General features: G+C 38.5%; 1 protein-coding gene across 13 annotated transcripts in view; it reads left to right on the forward strand.

Annotated features, from left to right (window-relative positions):
* The window catches only part of BRSK2 (BR serine/threonine kinase 2), a 454430-nt gene that overhangs the window by 326123 nt on the left and 108004 nt on the right, over positions 1–20303 (forward strand). For all 13 annotated transcript variants that reach the window (XM_087716534.1, XM_087716471.1, XM_087716476.1 and 10 more), the window contains exon 6: positions 19912–19945. In XM_087716534.1, the coding sequence (XP_087572660.1) occupies positions 19912–19945 (34 nt within the window). The remainder of the gene's footprint in view (positions 1–19911; positions 19946–20303) is intronic.

Below are 20303 nucleotides of genomic sequence, written 5' to 3' on the forward strand. Positions count from 1 at the left end.
AGAGAAAGTTTTGGTCTGTGGTTGGTTGTGCATCCGGACTTGGGCGGCAGGGGAGAGAAATCGGGTGTCTCCCGTCCTCTCTTGCTCACGCTTGCTGGTTCCCAGGGCAATCTAGAGCCAGCGGGGAACGAGCGATGGCTGTTGGCTGCAATTGAGATTGGATTGCCCACCCCCTCCTGGCAAAGGCTTCACTTGACTGAAGTGGAGAAGCTCATTAACTGGCCGCTTTGGTGGATTCCGGCTGGCTTTCGGCGTACAGTGGTATGGGGCACAGGGCGGAGAAGGCGCCTTTTTCCTTGTTCCTCTTAGTGTTGGTGGCTGAATCTTGGGGAAGGAGGAGGAAAAGTGGCTGCGGAAAGGGATATTGCCAGTATGCACTGAGGCGGGAGGGGGAGATTTTAGTGGGTGTGAGATCATGCTTCTTTCAAGACAGAGGGTGATGGTCTGGAGCCCTCAATAAACTAATAAACAATAAACACCCCCTGCCCCCTCCCTCCTTAGCAATGAATTAAAAACATTTATCTTGAGTTTTCACATTTCAGTAAAACGGTAAAAAACGGGTATTTGGAATGGTTCCTTTAAGAGGTTAGTGCATGTAATTATTGTGAACTTTCCAGTTGAAAGATTTTTAGGAGAGAGGGAAGGAATGTTATCTTTTTTGTTCCTGCTGTGTTTTGAGGAGTGTCTCCCCCATTATGGAATACTCAGTTTTTGTGCATAACATGCAAAATACTAATTACTATCAATTACTTAAATGTCTTTAAAAAGCATAATCACTTACCGTATTTATTTGCCAATTGCAAATAGTTGCAAGATGTACTGAGTGTCAAGACAAATATTGAAATTAGGAGATACAAGCAACAATAATAGCTTTAGAATAATTGGTCATCCTCTGCTGAAGCTAGGAGATATAAATATGAACTATTATTCATAAATAGTAGGAAAATGTCCCTTCATGAAAAATTACTTTTTCAGTCAACTCTGCCTGACATTAGTTGGGGGAACAGAAATATTAGTAGGCCAATTCTAAAAGAGAGCACCACAAAGAATTTAAAAGATTTTTAAGAGAGCTGGGTTTTTCATTTATATTATATGTATGAACAGAATTAACACAAATTGCAGATACCAATCAAAAATAAAGAAAAAAGGATGAAATAATGTTCATTTTTAAAAACTCAATGAAAATAAAAGCAATAGACCAAGAAGGTGGCATACTGGTTGTGATTTGAGCTCTTTGGGGAATCCAGGGGATCCCCTATACAAGTATTTTAATATTGCAGACTTGCAGTATTATAAGTGATACTGATCTTATATAACATTTTTTAATTAAGTGGATCCCTTGAATAAAAATAACTTTGAGTTTCAAATAACACTGATTTTGTTGTTGTCTTGGGTGACATCTGTGAAAAAAAGTCAAGTGCTCAGGCATGAAAATGTGCCGCTCAAACACTATACTTTTCCGCTCACACTGAAAAAAAATTAGAGGGAACATTGGTAGCTACGCATATGCATTTAGCTGGGTGGTCACCATTTTGATACCCCTATAATAGAGCCCCCAAATTTACTTCCAAAATTTACTCAAATGAGGTCCACTAAACAGTTGTTTTCTGGTTCCAACTATAGACACTATTCCAAAGTAAATTTCCTCTTCATGTATGCCCATTTTTTTTATAATTATTTTGCATTACAATCTGAATGTGGGATTCTCATTTACAGATAGTCCTTGACTTATGACCACAATTGCGCCCAAAATTCCTATTATTAAGTGAGATATTTGTTAAGTGAGTTTTGCTTCATTTTATGACCTTTCTTGCCACAGTTGTTGAGTGAATCACTGTAGTTGATAAATTAGTAACCAGTTGTTGAATGGCTTCCCCATTGACTTTGCTTATCAGAAGGTCATAAAAGGTGATCAGATGACTTTGGAACACAGCAACAGTCGTAAATATGAACCAGTTGCCAAGCATTTGAATTTTGACCACAGGATCATGAGGATGCTGCAATGGTCGTAACTTTGAAAAATGGTCATAAGTCACATTTTTCAGAGCCGTTGTAACTTTGAACAGTCACTAAAGGGACTGTTGTAAGTCGAGAACTACCTGTATTGTAATAAACCATAACAGAGAGAGTAGTATGACTATGGAATCTCAGGATGTGGAGAGCTTGACTTGGAGATGATCAAGCAAAGGCTTGTAAGACATTTGTCAAAACACATTCATTAGGATTCCTGAACTGAGGTAGGAATTGGATTTGGTGGCCTAATAGGTCAATCCTGCTGCATGATTCTGTTACTTTGTCTACATTAATTAAATATAGTTAATATGGTTATTTGGCTGTCATGCATTTAACAGCCATTGCCTTCTGCCACATGAATAATTAGTGTTTATGAATGTCTTTGAAAGTCTTCAAGTGTTATATGTAATCTTTTAACATATTTGGGGGTCTCATGTTACACTTATTTATAAGTTAATTGTGAAGGAGCTGGATTGGATGCAAGAGAACAGGTGTGGAAAAGTTCTCTTAGTAGCTATCAAAACAAAGCACTTAAAGATTGATGGTACTTTAAGTGAATAGGATATGCATTATGCATAAGTATAGAGAATCATTTTTGTATGAATTCACTTGAAGTAGGCTTTATCCAGAAAAGCTTATGATGCAATTCAGAAGTGGGGGAATGATGGCCCCTTTATGACTTCTGAACATGCTGGCTCAGGAATTCTGGGAGGTGAAGTCTACAAGTCACAAAAAGGCCATCACTCCTCAACCCTGATTTAATTAAAGGGGCTAGTCTAAAAGCATAAAAATTTATTTCACTCTGAACCTCTTCTGTGTATGTTTGTTTTGCTGCAAAAATCTTTGTAACTGAGTAATTATCTTCTACTCTTCTTCCCACCTACCATCTGAAAGTTCAAATAGAGCAGTTATTGGTCTGTTCTGTTTCCACTTGCCTGATAGTATGCACTGGTGGGATTCAGCCAGTTCTCACCAGTTCGAAACCATTAGCTAACTTTCTGAGTAGTTCAGTGAACCAGCTGTTGGAAGAAACCTTTTGTTTTTCCTACCGTACAGAGTTATTTCTGCCAAGAAGGCAGGAAGGAGACATTCTGGTGTGCCTATGTGTGTTGTTTCTAGCCTAATCCTTATCTTTATTGCCCTGCTTAAGTGTTTTCAGAAATTGCCTGTGCAGTTAAGCCTTGTTACATTGTAACAGCTAATGGTTCTCAGCAGTACACCCAGACTTTCTGTAGCCTGAGTTTCTCCAGTTTTTTTTTTTACTTTCTTAAAGGGGAAGTGTTGTTTTAATCTTTTTTACACTGCTTTACTGGTTCCTGGCACTGTCCTTTTGGAGTGTACTTTCAAGAGGCAGGATGCAAGCTTGGCACTCTGTCTGATTTACTGCCTTTCTGGGGGCATGTGATTTTTCCTTAAATCTAGATGATTTCCTTAGGATATCTTGTGAGGTGAGTGAGACCAGCTGGTATCTTAAAGTGGTGCAAATAGATCTAAGGATTGCTTTCCTGGATGGGAAAGGGTGCACAGGAGTCTCTTGCCTATAGGGATTCTTCAGTCATCCAGGTCATGATTGTCCCATGAAAGTCCTCTTGCCTCTTGAAAAAGCACCTTTGGGAGAGGACTCTCTTGCATTGGTTCGGAGTGCATGTGATTGCTTATTGATACTAAAAATTTTTTAAAAAAAATAGGAGGTAGGGGTATGGATCCTCCCTCCAATTTATTTTAGTTTTCTTTCATATATATGATAATAAGGCTTAGTAACATGGCACCAGGCTTGAGGTTTATTTGGATATCTGTGGCAGGTACTAATTTTATTGTGATCCTGACAAGCTTCGGAGGTCAGAGACTTGAATCTGGGTCCCCTATATACGTCATTAATTTATCTCTTTTGCTCAGCCATGTGTGCCCACCCACTTTCTGGAGAGCTTAAATGAATTCTCGGCTAAAGGGTTTCACTTTTTGAGCAAGAGTTGGCTGATGATAGTTATCATTTCATTTTAACTATTTTAATTCCTCAAGGTGCTCTGGCACCCTGCCTGATTTATAACTCTGGGTTGAAGGTATTGCTGATGAAAAGGAAGGCATTCAGACAGAATGGTTTAGGTTTCCATGGTGGCTGTGACTGCCATTGATCTTCAGTGTGCATTCCCCCATTTCTAATCTAATGATTGGTATTTAGGGTAGCTTTTTGCAAGCAAAGAAGCTTTTTGTATTTTTGTACAGTGATCCTTGACTTACAACAGTTCATTTAGTGACCATTCAAAGTTAAATGGCAGTGGAAAAAATTATTTCTGACCCTCTTTCACACTTACGACCGTTGCAGCATCCCCACAGTCATGAGAGGCCGGATGAGGTGAAGTACCCCTCAACATGAGCGATGTGGAGTTGATCATGCCCACCCAGTCACATGGCCTCCCAGCCATGCCCACCAAGCCAATCATTAGGGCAGAGAACCAGTTAAATTATTTGAATCTATTTCAATCTTTTCACATATTTGCAGCATGCAGTATATCTCTTTGTATCAGTCAAACCTTAGTTGTAAAATGGTGACTCAGTCTATATCTGCTCATTGTACCAAAACATTGCTACTCAGTGCTGGGATCATGGGTTGTGCTTCTCCGCATTATAACTCGTGTTCTTCTCAGAATATGCTCAGTAGTTTATTTCTAGCATTTCTGAACTGAAATCTCTAAGGTAATAAAATTGGATGTGTACCATTGATAATCATGAGCGGAGCCTCTAGTTAATTGTGCTAAGAAATCAGAAGGTTTGATGCTCCAGTGAAATAGACACCCTGCATTGATGCAGCATCAAAGTAGTAATCTGAAGCTTTGTCCATCGTATCACTCAACTAATATTGGTTTCTTAGATCACCCAGCTTTGATAGCTTCTGTAAGATCTTTAATATTAACTTTATGGAGTTTCTCACTTAAAAACCCAAAGAACATTCCATTTCTCAATTTTTAATGGTTTTATTTATTTTCTTTACATGACTTACTGTATGGCCACAAATAGTGCTGATGTGACTCCAGGATGCTGCAACCATTGTAAATGCATGCCAGTTGCCAAGCACCTGAATTTTTTATGGCATGGCCATGGGGATGCTGCAATGATAGTAAGTGCAAGAACCCATCACAAGTCACTTTTTAAAGTGTCATTGTAACTTTGAACCAGTAGTGGGTTCCGGATCCCATCACAAGTCACTTTTTAAAGTGTCATTGTAACTTTGAACCAGTAGTGGGTTCCGGATCCGGGCCCGTGGCGTCCACATGGACACATGCGTCTTACCAATTCTGCAAGCCTCCACGATGTTCCAGCTGCTCAGCGGAGCGTTGTGCAGGCGCTATATGCGCCGTGCACATGCACGTGCATGGAAGTGCCAAAGACTTAAAAGACTGGTAAGGACCTCGGGCAGGTGGGTGGACCCTCTGGAGCACCATACCGGAACAGTATCCAGTGCTCCGGGCAGGCTCCAGTATGCCCGTACCAGGGCGTACCACCTACAATCCACCACTGCTTTGAACAGTCACTAAATGAATACCTGTAAGTCGTGGACCATCTATCCTCAAAATAAGGAATAGTAATGGTAAGCAATAGACTGGCTGTGAGCTGTTTCATTGAGATTATTTTTCACTAACTGACAGTACATGGGGCTTTGCAATAAATTTTCCATTAGAAAAATTCTTTATTACTCTCATTTTTATGAGAAGGGGAAATAGTTATAAAAGTTATAACAGATCCTGTCTACAAACAAATATGACAAAACCTTTAATCTTCTATATTTAAGGTTGGTTGGGAGGTAGAGGCCATATTAGCAAACTGGAAAATTATTTTCTGAAGCGTAGGGATAATTTGGCAGGTCTTGCCTTTCTTCAAACTCCAAGGACAACCATGAGCAAATAGCACAGAGTAAATAGAACTGGGGAATTGAAATAATGCAGCTTTTATTGGTTCAGATTTCTTCATTAACTGACTTGCCTGCCAGGCAAAGAAAACTCAAGGCAATTTAATTCTGAGAAGGCACTTCCATTTGTCCAGGAGTTGCTTCTCCACTGCAAGACACATTTATGATGCTTTCTGTTGCTAGCTAAAGCCCTCTGGTTTATTACAAGGGGAAATCCAGAGTCCAAAGAGAACTTCCCCTTCTGTTAAGAGACTCTGCTTTAATGCAAGTTCAGTTTACTACAACCCTTATTCCGATGATGGCGAACCTATGGCACACGTGCCACAGGTGGCATGCATAACCCTTTCTGCAGGCACGCAAGCCGTTACCCCAGCTCAGCTCCACCGTGCATGCACGTGCGCCTCTCACCAGTCAGTTGATTTTCGGGTACCACCACCCCCGCAGCCAATTTTTAGTCCCAAGAGGCTACAGGAAGGCCTAATAGGCCCAAAATGGGACACGTGGAAGGTTGCACATGCATGAAATGATTTACATTCCTGTTGCCTGTTTGTTTATACTGGCAAACAGAAAGAAATTTGTAGTTTACTGCCAATATTTGTTGATGCAATTTATGGGGAACGGGGGGCCTACAGCTAAGTGCTGTAGGCGGCCCATTCCAGAATATCATCAAGAATATTATATTCAGTACTACCTTAGATAACCTTGATGGGTCTTCTATTATTAATTCTACCTCCCTTCCATACTAGGAATTGTTATAAATAGTTTTTAAAAAAAACTCAAAAATTTAACAAGTTCACATCTATGTAAGATTGGTCCACGACATTTTACTGCTTGAAGCAAAGATTAAAGCATAACGTGTCTTCCTCCATTTTATGTATCAAAGGGACTAGAATTATAGTTGGATGATTGGACAGCATGTCTCAGAACATCTGTGGAATAATGCCAGACAAACCTTTGTTGCATTGACAAATATGTCCTTTAATAATATTGCTTGGCTTAACTCTTGAGGTAGCTCTTCAGGTAGCTGCCTCACTGGGTTTAATAGCAGACAGACCGTTATTACATTTATTAACTTCTCATAAAAAGTATAGTGTGGACATGCTTTTACAATCAGTTTGACTTGTCTCTTCGGGATATTCATCTCCAGAAGAATCTATTCATTTCTGATGGCATGGTATAAAATTTTTGCTTATTTAACTTATTCTGTGAACATGGCATATATTTTTCTCTCCATTTTTCATATGAAGGCTGTTATGTATCCTTAACTCTACTTATTTATAAAACAGGGCTTTTCACATGTATGCATGTATGCACACGCAATATCCATATGTATGGATTTGAATGACAATATAATACTAGGTTCATTGAAATGGTGTGCTCATTTGATTATATGCTGAACTACACACAGGGGAGTTAGAACTGAAGAAGCTTTTTAGATAAGAAGCAAAATGTTTTCAAAGAAAAAAAAGATAATCCAGTTATTTTATTATTTAATTATCTCAAATTGATCTTCTAAAACCTTAGCATACAAGGAAGAGGTTTTTTGCCCTTTTTATTATATTGTTATAAATTGTAATACAATACATTATATTGTTTCAGGACAATTATATTTGTACAGTGTTAATTACAGCTATTAACATTCTATTGTTTAGATAATTTGGGTATTGGCAACAGAGAAAAGATATATTCTATCAATATCAGTTACAATTTAGAATATTGATATTACAAGCATAAAATTAACTGACCTTTTCATACAAAATTCAGTACACTATAACAATTGAAAGAAGAATCTGCTGCAGAAACTGATTTTTCTTCAGATTGTATAAATATTTCACCTTTTAGCATAAAGGGAAATATGGAGTTCTATGGCAGAGCAGTAAGCATGTATGGGAGAGAAAGGATAAGAAGATAAAAAAGAGAAAATAAATTGTAGCTGATATGTTTAAGTGTTTTCAGAGAAAATTAGTTTACTTTCTGGCTGATTTAGATTTCTTGGAAATTTACAAAGCTTCAATTTAATGGGAAAATAATGAGTCGAAAACCAAGAAAAATTAGCATTTATGCAGATTTACTGTGAGGGCTCCTATCAATTCAGTTAGAGAAGGAAAACCAAATTCATGAATATTTGATACATTAGATATAGAAACTCTTTTATGTAGCAGAATTTCCTAAAAAGTTGCACCCCTTGTCAATTGATTGAAGGGATACAAATTTCCTTTCAATAATGAAATCTCTGCAAATTATAAAAAGAGAGAGCTTTCTTTGCTGCCTCATTGTTTCAGTTACTGTCTTGGAAATTAGCTTTCCTTATCTTTATATATTTAGTTGTTTATTTCACGTAGTTACAGTTGCTTCCATTCTTTTACTATTATAGAAAAATAGACTTCATGAATTACAGAAATTGCTGCATGCTAAACCTGATGTGGGTTGATAAGAGAGCTTTAACTTTACATAAGGTTAGGAGTTTAAATAAGCTTTACTTTACACCATGAAACTACATGCAGTTTATGTGGAAAGAATCTCAATTACACTGGTCTACAAATTTTGGGAAATTAACAACCTCCGTGATAAAATGTAAATTTTACATATTTTGATTAAATGAATTAAAAAACAAGTGATAATGAACAAGATGATAAAGGTGCTGATTGGATAAAGTTTTCAAGATATTTCACAATAAAGATTTATACACAGGCGAATATATTTGCCTACAAGGGATGGAGGCGTCTAATATAATCATGATGCCTTCTGACTTCTTGACAAAGTACAGTAGAACAATGAAAATGTACCACAAGTGTATAAATGTATTTTCACTTTGAGAACAGCAAGGCAGATGACTTTGAAAAAGACGTGGAAAATTTGCTTAGGTCCTATAAAGCACTTGGTGCAAACATGTCACTGAAAATTCACTTCTTATGCTCGCATTTAGACTATTTCCCTTGGAACTGTGGGGCAGTGAGTGATGAGCATGTGGAGTGATTCCACCAGGATATTGCAGGCATGGAGAAAAGATACCAAGAGAAATGGATTCTGTCCATACTTGCCAATTACCGCTAGAATCTCCCTAGGGAGGATCCTACTGCAGTTCACAAGAGAAAAACCAAAAAACACAGTTTAGTGACCGAATAAAGATGGAACCTTGTTTAATCTGATTTCATGCAAAAAGCATGAAAATGTTACATAAAATACAAATAAATGAATGAAAATTACGTTATTGGTATCAATAAAAAGATACATTTATAATGATTGATGTGGCACCATCCTCATTGCTATATCACATTTGCAGAAAAGTGGATGTTCCAGTTTTCATGATGGGCGGTAGGGGTTTTGTCCGATACTGAAGCACTTTCCTTTTTTAAAAAACTTAATTGACTTTTTAAAAAAATGTCATAGCATTATTTAAAAACATTTTCATTTGGTTTTCATAAAATCACCATTACTGTGGAACCAGTGGGCGGTTAGAAATTTTTACTACTAACAGAGATACAAAAGTGGGTGGTAGGTATAAAAATGTTGACTACCCCTGGTATAGACCATAATTGCGTATTCCCCTTGTAATTTTGAATTATTTTGATGCAATTTTGACCTGAAGCTGTGTCTTGGAAACTGGAGCCAATTAATACTCAGGACTTAATTTTCTTTTATTAGTTTACCAGAATTTTACCAATTCTGGTAAAATTTAGCTACTTTCATTTCCAAGGCTTTCTCCTTGTAGACTAGTGTTATTAGAACAGTGTTTTTCAACATTAGTAGATTCAGGATTAATGGCCTTAACTCCCTGAATTCTCTAGCCTGCATGTTGTTTGAGGAATTCTTGGAGTCGAAGTCCACATACCTTAAAGTCGGCAATTGAGAAGCACTGAATTAGGGGGTGGGGGGGTGGGGTTGTTTTTTGTTTTGTTTGTTTGATGATGGCGATTGATAGGAGCTGATTTGTAAGAGTATATCTGCTCCAGTCCTTTATCAGGAGCAAACATAATTAGTTAGAACAGTCCTAATAAGTATCTGCAATAATTTTGGATGTATTCTGCTCAATTGCCAAAACAGACCAGCAACTGTTTCTGGTGAACAGAAACAGACAATTCCACCCTCTGTTAATCCCCCTCTCACCATTAAAACAATTTCAGGGATTTACTCCACTTCAGAAGTACACTTTCCCATGTTATATTGCCTTGAGAGAAACTATTCCATATAACATGCTTTAATTTGTTGCAGGCTAGCCCCAGGATTCATTGACTACTCCTCAGAGGCAGAAACACCCCTTCAACTGAGTGAATGCCTTACTCTAGTCCAGCAGCCACTGGTGGTCTGCGAGAAAATTGTTGTTGTCTGCAGAAAAATTATTTGCATTTCTTATATTGCACTACATCACAGGTCCTTAAACTACGGCCCCTGGACCAGATACGTACAATGAGCATTTGTGTTGCTGCAGAGAGTCTCCCCCTTCAGGGTCTTTTTGTGCAAGTCGGAGGGGGGCAGAAATTCCAACTTGGGCTCTGCTTCAGCCTCCTGGTGCAAGACTTTGGTTGGAGGCAAGTACCGCTGGTGGCAAAGAGCTGGAGGGGCCTTGTTCCAGTGGGAACTGCATCATGGCCTGGAACTGGCTGACCATCTCGCCTGCTGAGCCTCCAGGTGCCGATACGTGGTCTTCCCTCTGCTTGGAAAACCTATGCTCATGAGGTGTTCCTGCTGAACCTCTTTCTCGGTCAGATTGAATTTGAACTGAGCCAGTTGTTTTGCCAACTCTTTCTCATGGTGGCTGCTTAGCTCCAACAACAGCTTCCTATTGCAGCCCTAAGGAACCCGGGTGGGCAGGTGAGGAGTGGCTGGGAGGGGCGAGTAAAGGCCGGTGAGGCACCTCTCCATGTGAATGACATTGAGTTGGCCACACCTACTCAGTCACATGACCACCTAGCCATGCCCATCCAGCCAGTTATTAGGTAGATCATATTAGTGGTCCACAGGATTTAAAATTGTGAATTTAGTGGTCCCTGAAGTCTGAACGGTTGGTGATCCCTTAGTCCATAATCTAATAACAACAACAATAGTTTTCCCACCTGCTTAATTCTCTTTTTTCATAAACTGAAGAGTTTGGTTTGAAGAAGATGCTGTTTTGTTGCCCTGGGTTTCCCACTTTTGTGTGTGAAAGAGGGGGAGCAGGAGAGAGTGGGAGTGTTTTTGTAAGTTCGCCACCACATCATCACTCAAAATAGGAGGAGGTCAGCTTCCAAATAACTTATAGTTAGATAAGTTAAATATTTCTGGTTTCGTTTGGTCTCTTTATGTGTGTATTTGTATGGCTCGGAAGCAGTTACTAAATAGGAAGCATATTGTAGAAAAACAAAGTAAATGAATTGATGAAAACTACCTAAATTACCTAACAAGAAAGAAGAAAAAGCAATTACTTCTCCATTACTACAGTTTCAGTTCTCTAGATCACAGTTATTTCAGTCCATCAGATTTCTCTCATCTGATGTTCCCAGATGCGACTCTCCCAAGGCACTCTGTGCTCTGTATGGAGAACTAGGCAGGTAGAAACTGAAGCAAGGCAGATTGTGAGAATAACCATTTATTTCTAACTTTAACAAGGCAAAGTGCAAGGCAACTCCCAAACAACATTTGCCATCTGGCAGCTCTTTATATAGAGCTGTCAGACGGGCGGACCAATGGTGAGGCTGCGTTCTCCCGCCGATTGGCTGCTCGGGTCTCAGCCAATCAGGAGCATCTGGCAGTCGTCGTAGCCCCGAAGACTTAATGCACTGCTTGATGTGCTTCCTTATCCTTATGAGATTTTTTTTAAAAAAAAACTTGTTAAGCCTATCGTATTTATTTATGAGGAATGTCGGCAGATTTGGTAAGGTGTTCCTTTGCATATCATTGATTCTTTGCTTTAAAAAAATACCAGGCTAGGAGTTGAGGTGTCAGTTATGTCAATAGCGAACAACCAGTCAGGCTCAAGGCAAAAAATTAGAGGGAAGCAAGGAGGAAAAAGCATAGGATTTAATTGCAATGGGTTGCCAGGATGCAATGAACAGTTTGAAGGGACTCCAACTTTATGTAGCCATGCTGACAATTCTGTTTCAGAGCCTTCCGATGGATATGCCTAAGGGCTGTGTCTAAATGTGCTGAATGCCTGGCAACCATTACCAAGTTGTTCTCTGGATTATACCAGAGAGGATAGACAGGAGAATACCCTTTTCTCCCTCTTTTCCTCCAACCATACATTCCATTACCTTGTATTACATCTAAGGCTAAAAGACAACATCTAAAATAACTATACTTGAACTTAAATGGCAGGGTGGCCATATTGGAAGTCTGATGCCTACATCGTCATCAGCTCTAGCAAATTAAAAGGCCAGTATAAAGGCCAATCTGGTCTTTGATCCTTCACAACAGTCTTGATGCAGTAGTCTTTCACTGTGGCCCTTTTATTCAATTGCATAGCTCTTCATTCAGCCCTATGCTACTCAGTGGTAGGATTCAAAAAATTTTACTACTGGTTATGTGGGTGTGGCTTGGTGGGCATGGCAGGGGGAAGGATACTGTAAAATCTCCAAATCCTTCCCACTCCAGGGGAAGGTTACGGCAAAATCCCCATTTCCTCCCGATCAGCTGGGACTTGGGACGCAGAGAATAGATGTGGGCGGGGCCAGTCAGAGGTGGTATTTACCGGTTCTCCAAACACCTCAAAATTCTCCAGAACTGGTCCGAATCTGCTGAATATCACCTCTGATGCTACTTAAATACCAACAACAGCACTTAGACCTACATACAGCTACATAGTGCTTTACAACCCTCTCTAAGCAGTTTACGAAGTCAGCATATTTCTCCCAATCTGGGTCTTTGTTTTACCAACCTCAGAAGGGAGGAAAGTTGAGTTAACCCTTAGTTGGTCAGGATTGAACTGCTGGCAGTCAGCAGAATTATCCAGCAATACTGCATTCTAACCATTGTGCCAGCACAGTTCATTGCTCCAAAATTCTGCCCCATATATCATTCCATTCAGCCCAAGCTAATAATAACAGGACAATTTACCAAAAAAACCACCCAAATAGGTACAACCACTCTGTTGTGGTTGTCCATAGAGCAATTTTAGTTTCATTCTCTTGAAAAAGTATTTTGTTTTTAAAATGGAATGCCCAAAACAGTTCACATGCTAATTTGTTCTGCATAAAGCTAGATGGGACACTGTGGTTTCAGAGGTTGTTATAAACAAAACAAAAATAAAATAATTTTGAAGTCCTTTCTTACAAAGTCGTCGTTAAAATGTAAAAGAAAAAGAATGGGTTTCAGAAGATTTTGGTTGCATAAAAAGTCACGTTGCCGAAGTATAGCAGTAGTTTTCATGAATTACACTATTAAGTGTTGGAAAAGAGAACTGAGTAATGAAGGTTTGAATTTATAGAGTAGTGCTTGCATGAGTAGGAAAATTAACATTTTTAAAGAACTCCTGTAGCAGATGGTAGCACTCAGCCAACTTTGATCTTGTAAAAGCTAAGCAGGGTCAGATTGATTAGGACTTGAATATGAGATCAGTAGGAAATCCCAAGGCTGGAGGCTAAACTGGAAAGTCAGAAAGACATCCTGGAAAAGGACAATGAGCAATCAACTTCTCTGCTGTTGTGAAGACAACTATATGGAGATGTCCATATGTTCACCAGAAATTGAATCTGACTTGAGGCAACGTTTACCTTTTTCTGGTTCCAAAAGTAGTGAGTTCAGTCTCACATATCTGACAGGCATAGCTTGCAGTCAGCAATTAATGTTGCAGAAGTGCTAAACAGATTCACTCTGCTTGATTTAATTCCTCTGCACAGTTGGCCTGTAAGTGCCTCAATTCTTGTAGGAAAGCAAATTTTTCCAGGTCAATTAAGCTTCATGCTTAGGAATGTTGGTTCATCACCTAAGCTCCTTGCCGTCCTGAAGTAATCACATGGGGAGCATATCATAAGGTGTGAACCAAATCTAAAATGCGTTTTCCCTTATGACAGAATAGTTGATTAGTTGTGACTGAGGCTTTTATCTCTAAGACCAGCTAGTATCACTGTGGTTTCTTAAATTCCTTCTCTGTACATGGAGACTGGAAAGGCAGACTTTTGCATAGAAAATAGTCTAAACAGGAGGATGATTAATCCGTCCCCTGCCTACCAATTTTCCACAATAATATACTGTACCAGTTGCTTCCTTAGCCGGTGTTTGGCATGTAATTCTATCCTTAGACTGACGGAATGAGACCAAAACATTATATTTCATAATAGCATTTTTGGAGTACCTAGAGTTTCGGAATCAAATTAGCTACTTCCCCCTCAAAGAAGTTTACTTAATTCTCATATCTCTTGACATACCTGAGCTGAGCCCACTCATAAAAATTGCTTCTTGGTCTTGCTGAGTGATCCCATTTTTGAAGACATCACACGTAATGTGCCTAGAAATATAGCAAAAAAGATGTGATGGCTTGAGGAATGAGGAAGGGACCACATTCCTTGGATGCATACTTGTTAAATAATTAGTGATAACAGCCATTATTGGTGCTTGTTGTTGGATTTTCCTCTACTTAGTGACTGTCAGTATAGAAATGAGTTTTCCGTACCTGAAGGCAGGTTAAAAAACAATAGATAGAAACTAATCAAGGAGAGAATCAACCTAGAACTAAGGAGAAGTTTCCTGACAAAACAATTAATCAGTGGAACAACTTGCCTCCAGAAGTTGTGGATGCTCCAAAACTGGAGGTTTTTAAGAAGAGATTGGACAATTATTTGTCTGAAATGGCATAGAGTTTCATGCTTGAGCAGGGGATTGGACTAGAAGACCTCCAAATTCCCTTACAACTCTATTATTCTGAATGGAATAAAAATGTCATTTAGAATTAATTAGCTAAATTAAAGCTGAAGTTCTATAGCTGCTCTGAATTGGCAAAGCTTATGCTACTGTCACAACAGTTGAGTAGAGCTGTTGAGTAGTCAAGTTAACTTACCTTTTTTCTCTGCTCAGTCTTTTATAAAATATTATCCACAGAATGCGGTTTTTTTTAGTGCTTTGAACTAGTATGTTAAAATAGAAATTATTTTCTTTATTTTGCCTATTGGGTTACTATTTTAAATGTCAGAAAATCAAATGATTGATTTCACATCCTTAGTTCAATAGTAGTGGTTTCAGAGCCCAGCAGGAAAAGTCTCTAGAGCAAAAATCTACAATTCTAGTTTATGGAGCTGAGGCCAAGTCTATGATTTTTTGGGGGGTGGATATCAGTGGTGGGTTTCAAAAAATTTTGGAACCTCTTCTGTAGGTGTGGCCTGCTTTCCGGGTCCACTGGTGGAACCTCTTCTAACTGGTTCGGTAGATTTGATGAACCAGTTCTACCGAATAGGTGCGAACTGGTAGGAACCCACCTCTGGTGGATATGATGAGTAGTAGCATCCCACTGCTACATAGCAACAAATTTTTGTTTGTACAAACATATAAAAATCTTACATTTTACAAATAGCATAAGATCACAAAAGAATTTTTTTTACACAACTCATAATTAAACTTTGGAATTCATTACCACGAGATGTGGTGCTACCACTGTGACTAGCTTTAAAAAAGAGTTGGACTTCATGGAAATTACGGGGATCAGTGGCTATTATCTTTGATGGCATGTGACTATTTCTGAAGAAAATCTGTTGGAAAAATAGTAGACTTTTTTGTGCAGTTTGTTAATTATTATGAGAACAGACTGCTGGAGTAGATGGGTTAGGGCTTCAATCTAGCAAGGCACTGGTTATGTTTGTATGCATATATATCATTCTTTTGAACATGCGAGACATTGAAACCACGTGTAAGACCCAGTTTTAGTTCTTCATCCATACAAATGGCTGCATGCATGATCAAAAATATTCAACATCACAACATCTATACCCCCAATGCATAAGACACATTAGAACAGCCAGTTCTAGGATTGCCCTACTTCCATACATCTGAATAATTTGTTGGAATGCTACTCCCTCTTGGAATAGGTAATTTGGGGAGCAGAACATTTTAATCTTGAAATATTTTGTGCATCCTTAAGATATACTCCAATCATCTTGAGGAAGCATAATTTGAATTTAAGGGTTAGGTATAGCTATTTTTAAAACCTTTTCCCCAATAGCTAAATTTCTGAAAAAGCAAATCTATATTTTCTCCAGAGTTAGAACATATTTAGATGTATGTATGTATGTATGTATTATGTATGTATGTATGTATGTATACATACACATACACATACACATACACATACACATACATACATACATACATATATATATATGTGTGTGTGTGTGCAATGTGTGCTTTGATTTTTTTTAAAAAAATGGGTTGATTTGTTTTGCGAATCTCCTGTGTCACATCTAGTTTTGGCCTAGAGCACGGGTGACAAACTTGATTGCCTCACGTGACATCATGTGACATCTCGTGATGTTTTTTGCCTTTGCGGAGCTGGGATGAGCGTGGCTTGTGTGTGATGCATCCAGCCCATGGGCCTCCAGTTTGACCCCCTCTGGCCTAGAGTATCATTGTCATTGGAAAAAAATCCAATAGTTTCTAGGATGTTGTTGTCCCTTGGTTGCATAATATTGTAGTTCATAGAACTGTTTCAGTTAGTTGCTGGACAGGGAGTTCAGCAGCAGATAGTATATTGGATCTTGTTGACAAACTGCTTTGTATAATTCTGTATAGATTGGATCTTGTGTAGATAGGTGATACCTTGCTCAATAGTAGTAACTGTGAGAGGGATCTTGGAGTCCTAATGGACAACCAGTTAAATATGAGCCAGCAGTGTGCAGCAGCTGCCAAAAAAGCCAATACAGTTCTAGGCTGCATAAACAGAGGGATAGAATCAACATCATGTGAAGTGTTAATACCACTTTATAATGCCTTGGTAAGGCCACACTTGGAATATTGCATTCAGTTTTGGTCGCCATGATGTAAAAAAGATGTGGAGATTCTAGAAAGAGTGCAGAGAAGAGCAACAAAGATGATTAGGGAACTGGAAGCTAAAAGATATGAAGATCGGTTGCAGGAACTAGGTATTTCTAGTTTAATGAAAAGAAGGACTAGGGGTTGCCACAAAGAAGAGGGAATCAAACTATTCTCCGAAGCACCTGAGGGTAGAACAAGAAGCAATGGGTGGAAACTAATCAAGGAGAGAAGCAACTTAGAACTGAGGAGAAATTTCCTGACAGTTAGAACAATTAATCAGTGGAACAGCTTGCCTCCAGAAGTTGTGAATGCCCCAACACTGGAAGTCTTTAAGAAGATGCTGGATAGCCATTTGTCTGAAATGGTATAGGGTTTCCTTCTAGGCAGGGGGTTGGACTAGAAGACCTCCAATGTTCCTTCCAACTCTGCTATTGTATTGTATTGTTGACAAACCACTTTGTATATTTTTTCATTATTATTTTGATGGACCATGTAGAGGAACTTTCCTGAAAATGAAGAGCATGGCAAATATAAAAAGTAAATTTTATGTAAGTTTGGTGGGATTTAGTTCTAGATAAGTAGCTGCATCCTCATGTTTGTGCTCTTAATAATATGTACAGTAAGGGTGCATTTGCTTCCCTATGAATAAATTGTTTAGCATAAGGGATGTTAGAATGAACCACCCCTTCATTTATGAATGAATAGATAATAACTGATGAGGTAATATGAAATAAATCCAAGACCTGTAGCTGGATTTGGGATGTGTAGACATATATTATGGGATAAAAAGGACGGGAACAGCTTACCAAAGCAACAAAAGTGAAGGGGTAACTGGTATCAAGGAGGAACCTGAGAGAAAAATGGTTGCTGATAAGAATAGGCAAACTCTTTGAAACAAAACGAGAAAAGCTATTGGTAAAGTTTTTTAAATGTATGTATTTAGAAAATGTATATGGCTGCCCAACTGATTCATGGTGAAATAAGAAATTTGTTATAGAATACCACCCAGCAACAGGGAGTGAGCAGGAAGAAGGCACTTACCCCAGGCCAGCTGAGGAAAAAGAGTAGATCTTGGAACTATAAATTATAGCATAGGCCTGGCTTGATCTCTGGAGCCACTTGACTTTTATCAGAAAGACTTGGGCAGATTTTCAAGTTTTCCACACAGAATTATTTGTAATTCCTTTTGATTCCAGGAAATCTTATGAAACAAAAAAAGATAATGTTTGTTCTAAAGGGTCTTGACCTGAGGAATTTTCAATTGCTTTTCCTTCAAAAGTAAGAGCTCAGATAAGTTTTTTAAAAAATACATTTCTTGTAGGTGTGATTTTTATATATATTTAATAAAATCCAAGGTCACAAAAACTTTTTAAAAGTTGACATTCAGCAGCACAAATCACAGTCATGTTATACTTAGTCTTTAACTTATAACTATTTAGTCACCATCCAAAAGTACAACAGCCCTGAAAAAAATGAGTTATAATAGGTGCTCACACTTTACAATCATCGTAGCATCCTCAGAGTCATATGATCAAAATTTGGCCCTTGGCAAGTTGCCTGTATTTATGACTCTTGTAACATCCCAGGGTCATGTGGGATCAGCTTCCAACAAGCAAAGTCAATTGGAGAAGCGAGATTTGCTTAATGGCTTCATGATTCACTTAACAACTGCAGTGATTTCACTTAACAACTGTAATATAAGGTAAAGGTTCCCCCACACATGCATACTAGTTGTTTCTGGCTCTAGGGGTGGTACTCATCTCTGTTTCTAAGCCAAAAGCTCCAGCACTGTCTGAAGACGTCTCTATGGTCATGTGACTGGCAAACTAAATGCCAACGGCGCAAGGAATGCTGTTACCTTCCCACCAAAGTAGTTCCTATTTTTTACTTCCCTTTTTACATGCTTTTGAACTGCTAGGTTGGCAGAAGCTGGGACAAGTAACAAGAGCTCACTCCATTATGTGACGCTAGGGATTTGAACCGCTGAACTGCCGACCTTTTGATCGATAAGCTCAGCATCTTAGCCACTGAGCCACCTAACTGTAGCATATAAAGACATAAAATTGGGCATGATTCCATTACTTAACAACTGCTTGCTTAGCAATGAAAATTATGCTTCTAATTTTGGTCATAATTTGAGGACTACCTGTACGATGTCTCTAAAATTCCCAACAGTTCTTAGAGTGAACAAAACAATCCACTCTAAAAATTTACCTCTGGTTATAGAAAAGATTCCCTCTCAGTTTACTATATTTTGAACAGAGGAAGTTATTAAAATGATTGATGGCCATCCGTTCAATTGCTGCTAGTTAAATGTTAATAGATTTTTTCAATCATGTTTATCAGTCAAGCCTTGACCATTATATTACTACAAATTAAATAAACATATAATAATATATAGCAAGAGAGATAGATATATAAATTAAAACCGTCAAGGAAAAAAATGTGTTTTGGCAGTTTCCTAAATAAATACTTGACATGTTAGTATACCTCACTATTCTGACAACAGTTCCTTAATATTCATATCCAGTTATAATTTACAAATTGATCACTTATCAATTTATGACATGTAAGATGGCATGTCAGATAATTATGTTTTTACCAGCCTATATTAAAGAGCATTCTTGGCTCCCATACAGAGAAGCTGTCTTGCAGAACGGTGCTAGGATGTGATGTAAATAACACACCTGTACAAGGTGGTGAATAAGCCATGCAGTTCATGACCTTGCTGCAGTGGTGGGATTCAAATAATTTAACAACCGGTTCTCTGCCCTAATGATTTCTTCCAACAACCAGTTCACCAAACTGCTCAGAAGGTTAGCAACCAATTCTCCCAAAGTGGTGCGAACTGGCTGAATCCCACCACTGCTTTGCTGCCATTAGAAAACATCAGGATATCCGAACCAAAAATAGGGGCCTGAACCAGGAGTTTAATGACTGATGCCATCTCTGAAATTTTATCGGATGTGGTTTTTGCAGATAAAGCACATACCAGTACAAACAAAAATAGGATTTTTTTTTAAAAAAAATAATTTACTGGATCATGTTTTATTTTTCAGATCGCCGCATTATGCCTGCCCAGAAGTAATCCGGGTAAGTAAGTGTGGGGGTTATGAAATCAATTGTGGACTCAGGTTAATCTTTTCCTAAGGATCTCTGGTGTTTTTAACCATTTTAGATAAATTCCACTCAATCTAGAAACTTATAACTGAGAATGATTTGCTTCAAGGTTGATTTCCTGCACAGTGCTCGCTATCCTCGAGATTTCACAAGGCTAAATCTTAACTTGATGCATCAGAGTTGTGATTTAGAGCTACAAGAAGATTGCTATATGAGTCTTGCTCACTCCATTCTTGAAGGATTTATATGGGGTCCTGTCTGCTTGATAGGTATTCTATCCACCGGCCACTTTCCATTTCCATTTTAAAAACATTCTCTTGATGCTTGCCAT

The sequence above is a fragment of the Thamnophis sirtalis genome, unplaced genomic scaffold, assembly GCF_051295495.1.
Source record: "Thamnophis sirtalis isolate CommonGarterSnake01/CBP01778 unplaced genomic scaffold, rThaSir2_p1.2 scaffold_1, whole genome shotgun sequence".
NCBI lineage: Eukaryota > Metazoa > Chordata > Lepidosauria > Squamata > Natricidae > Thamnophis > Thamnophis sirtalis.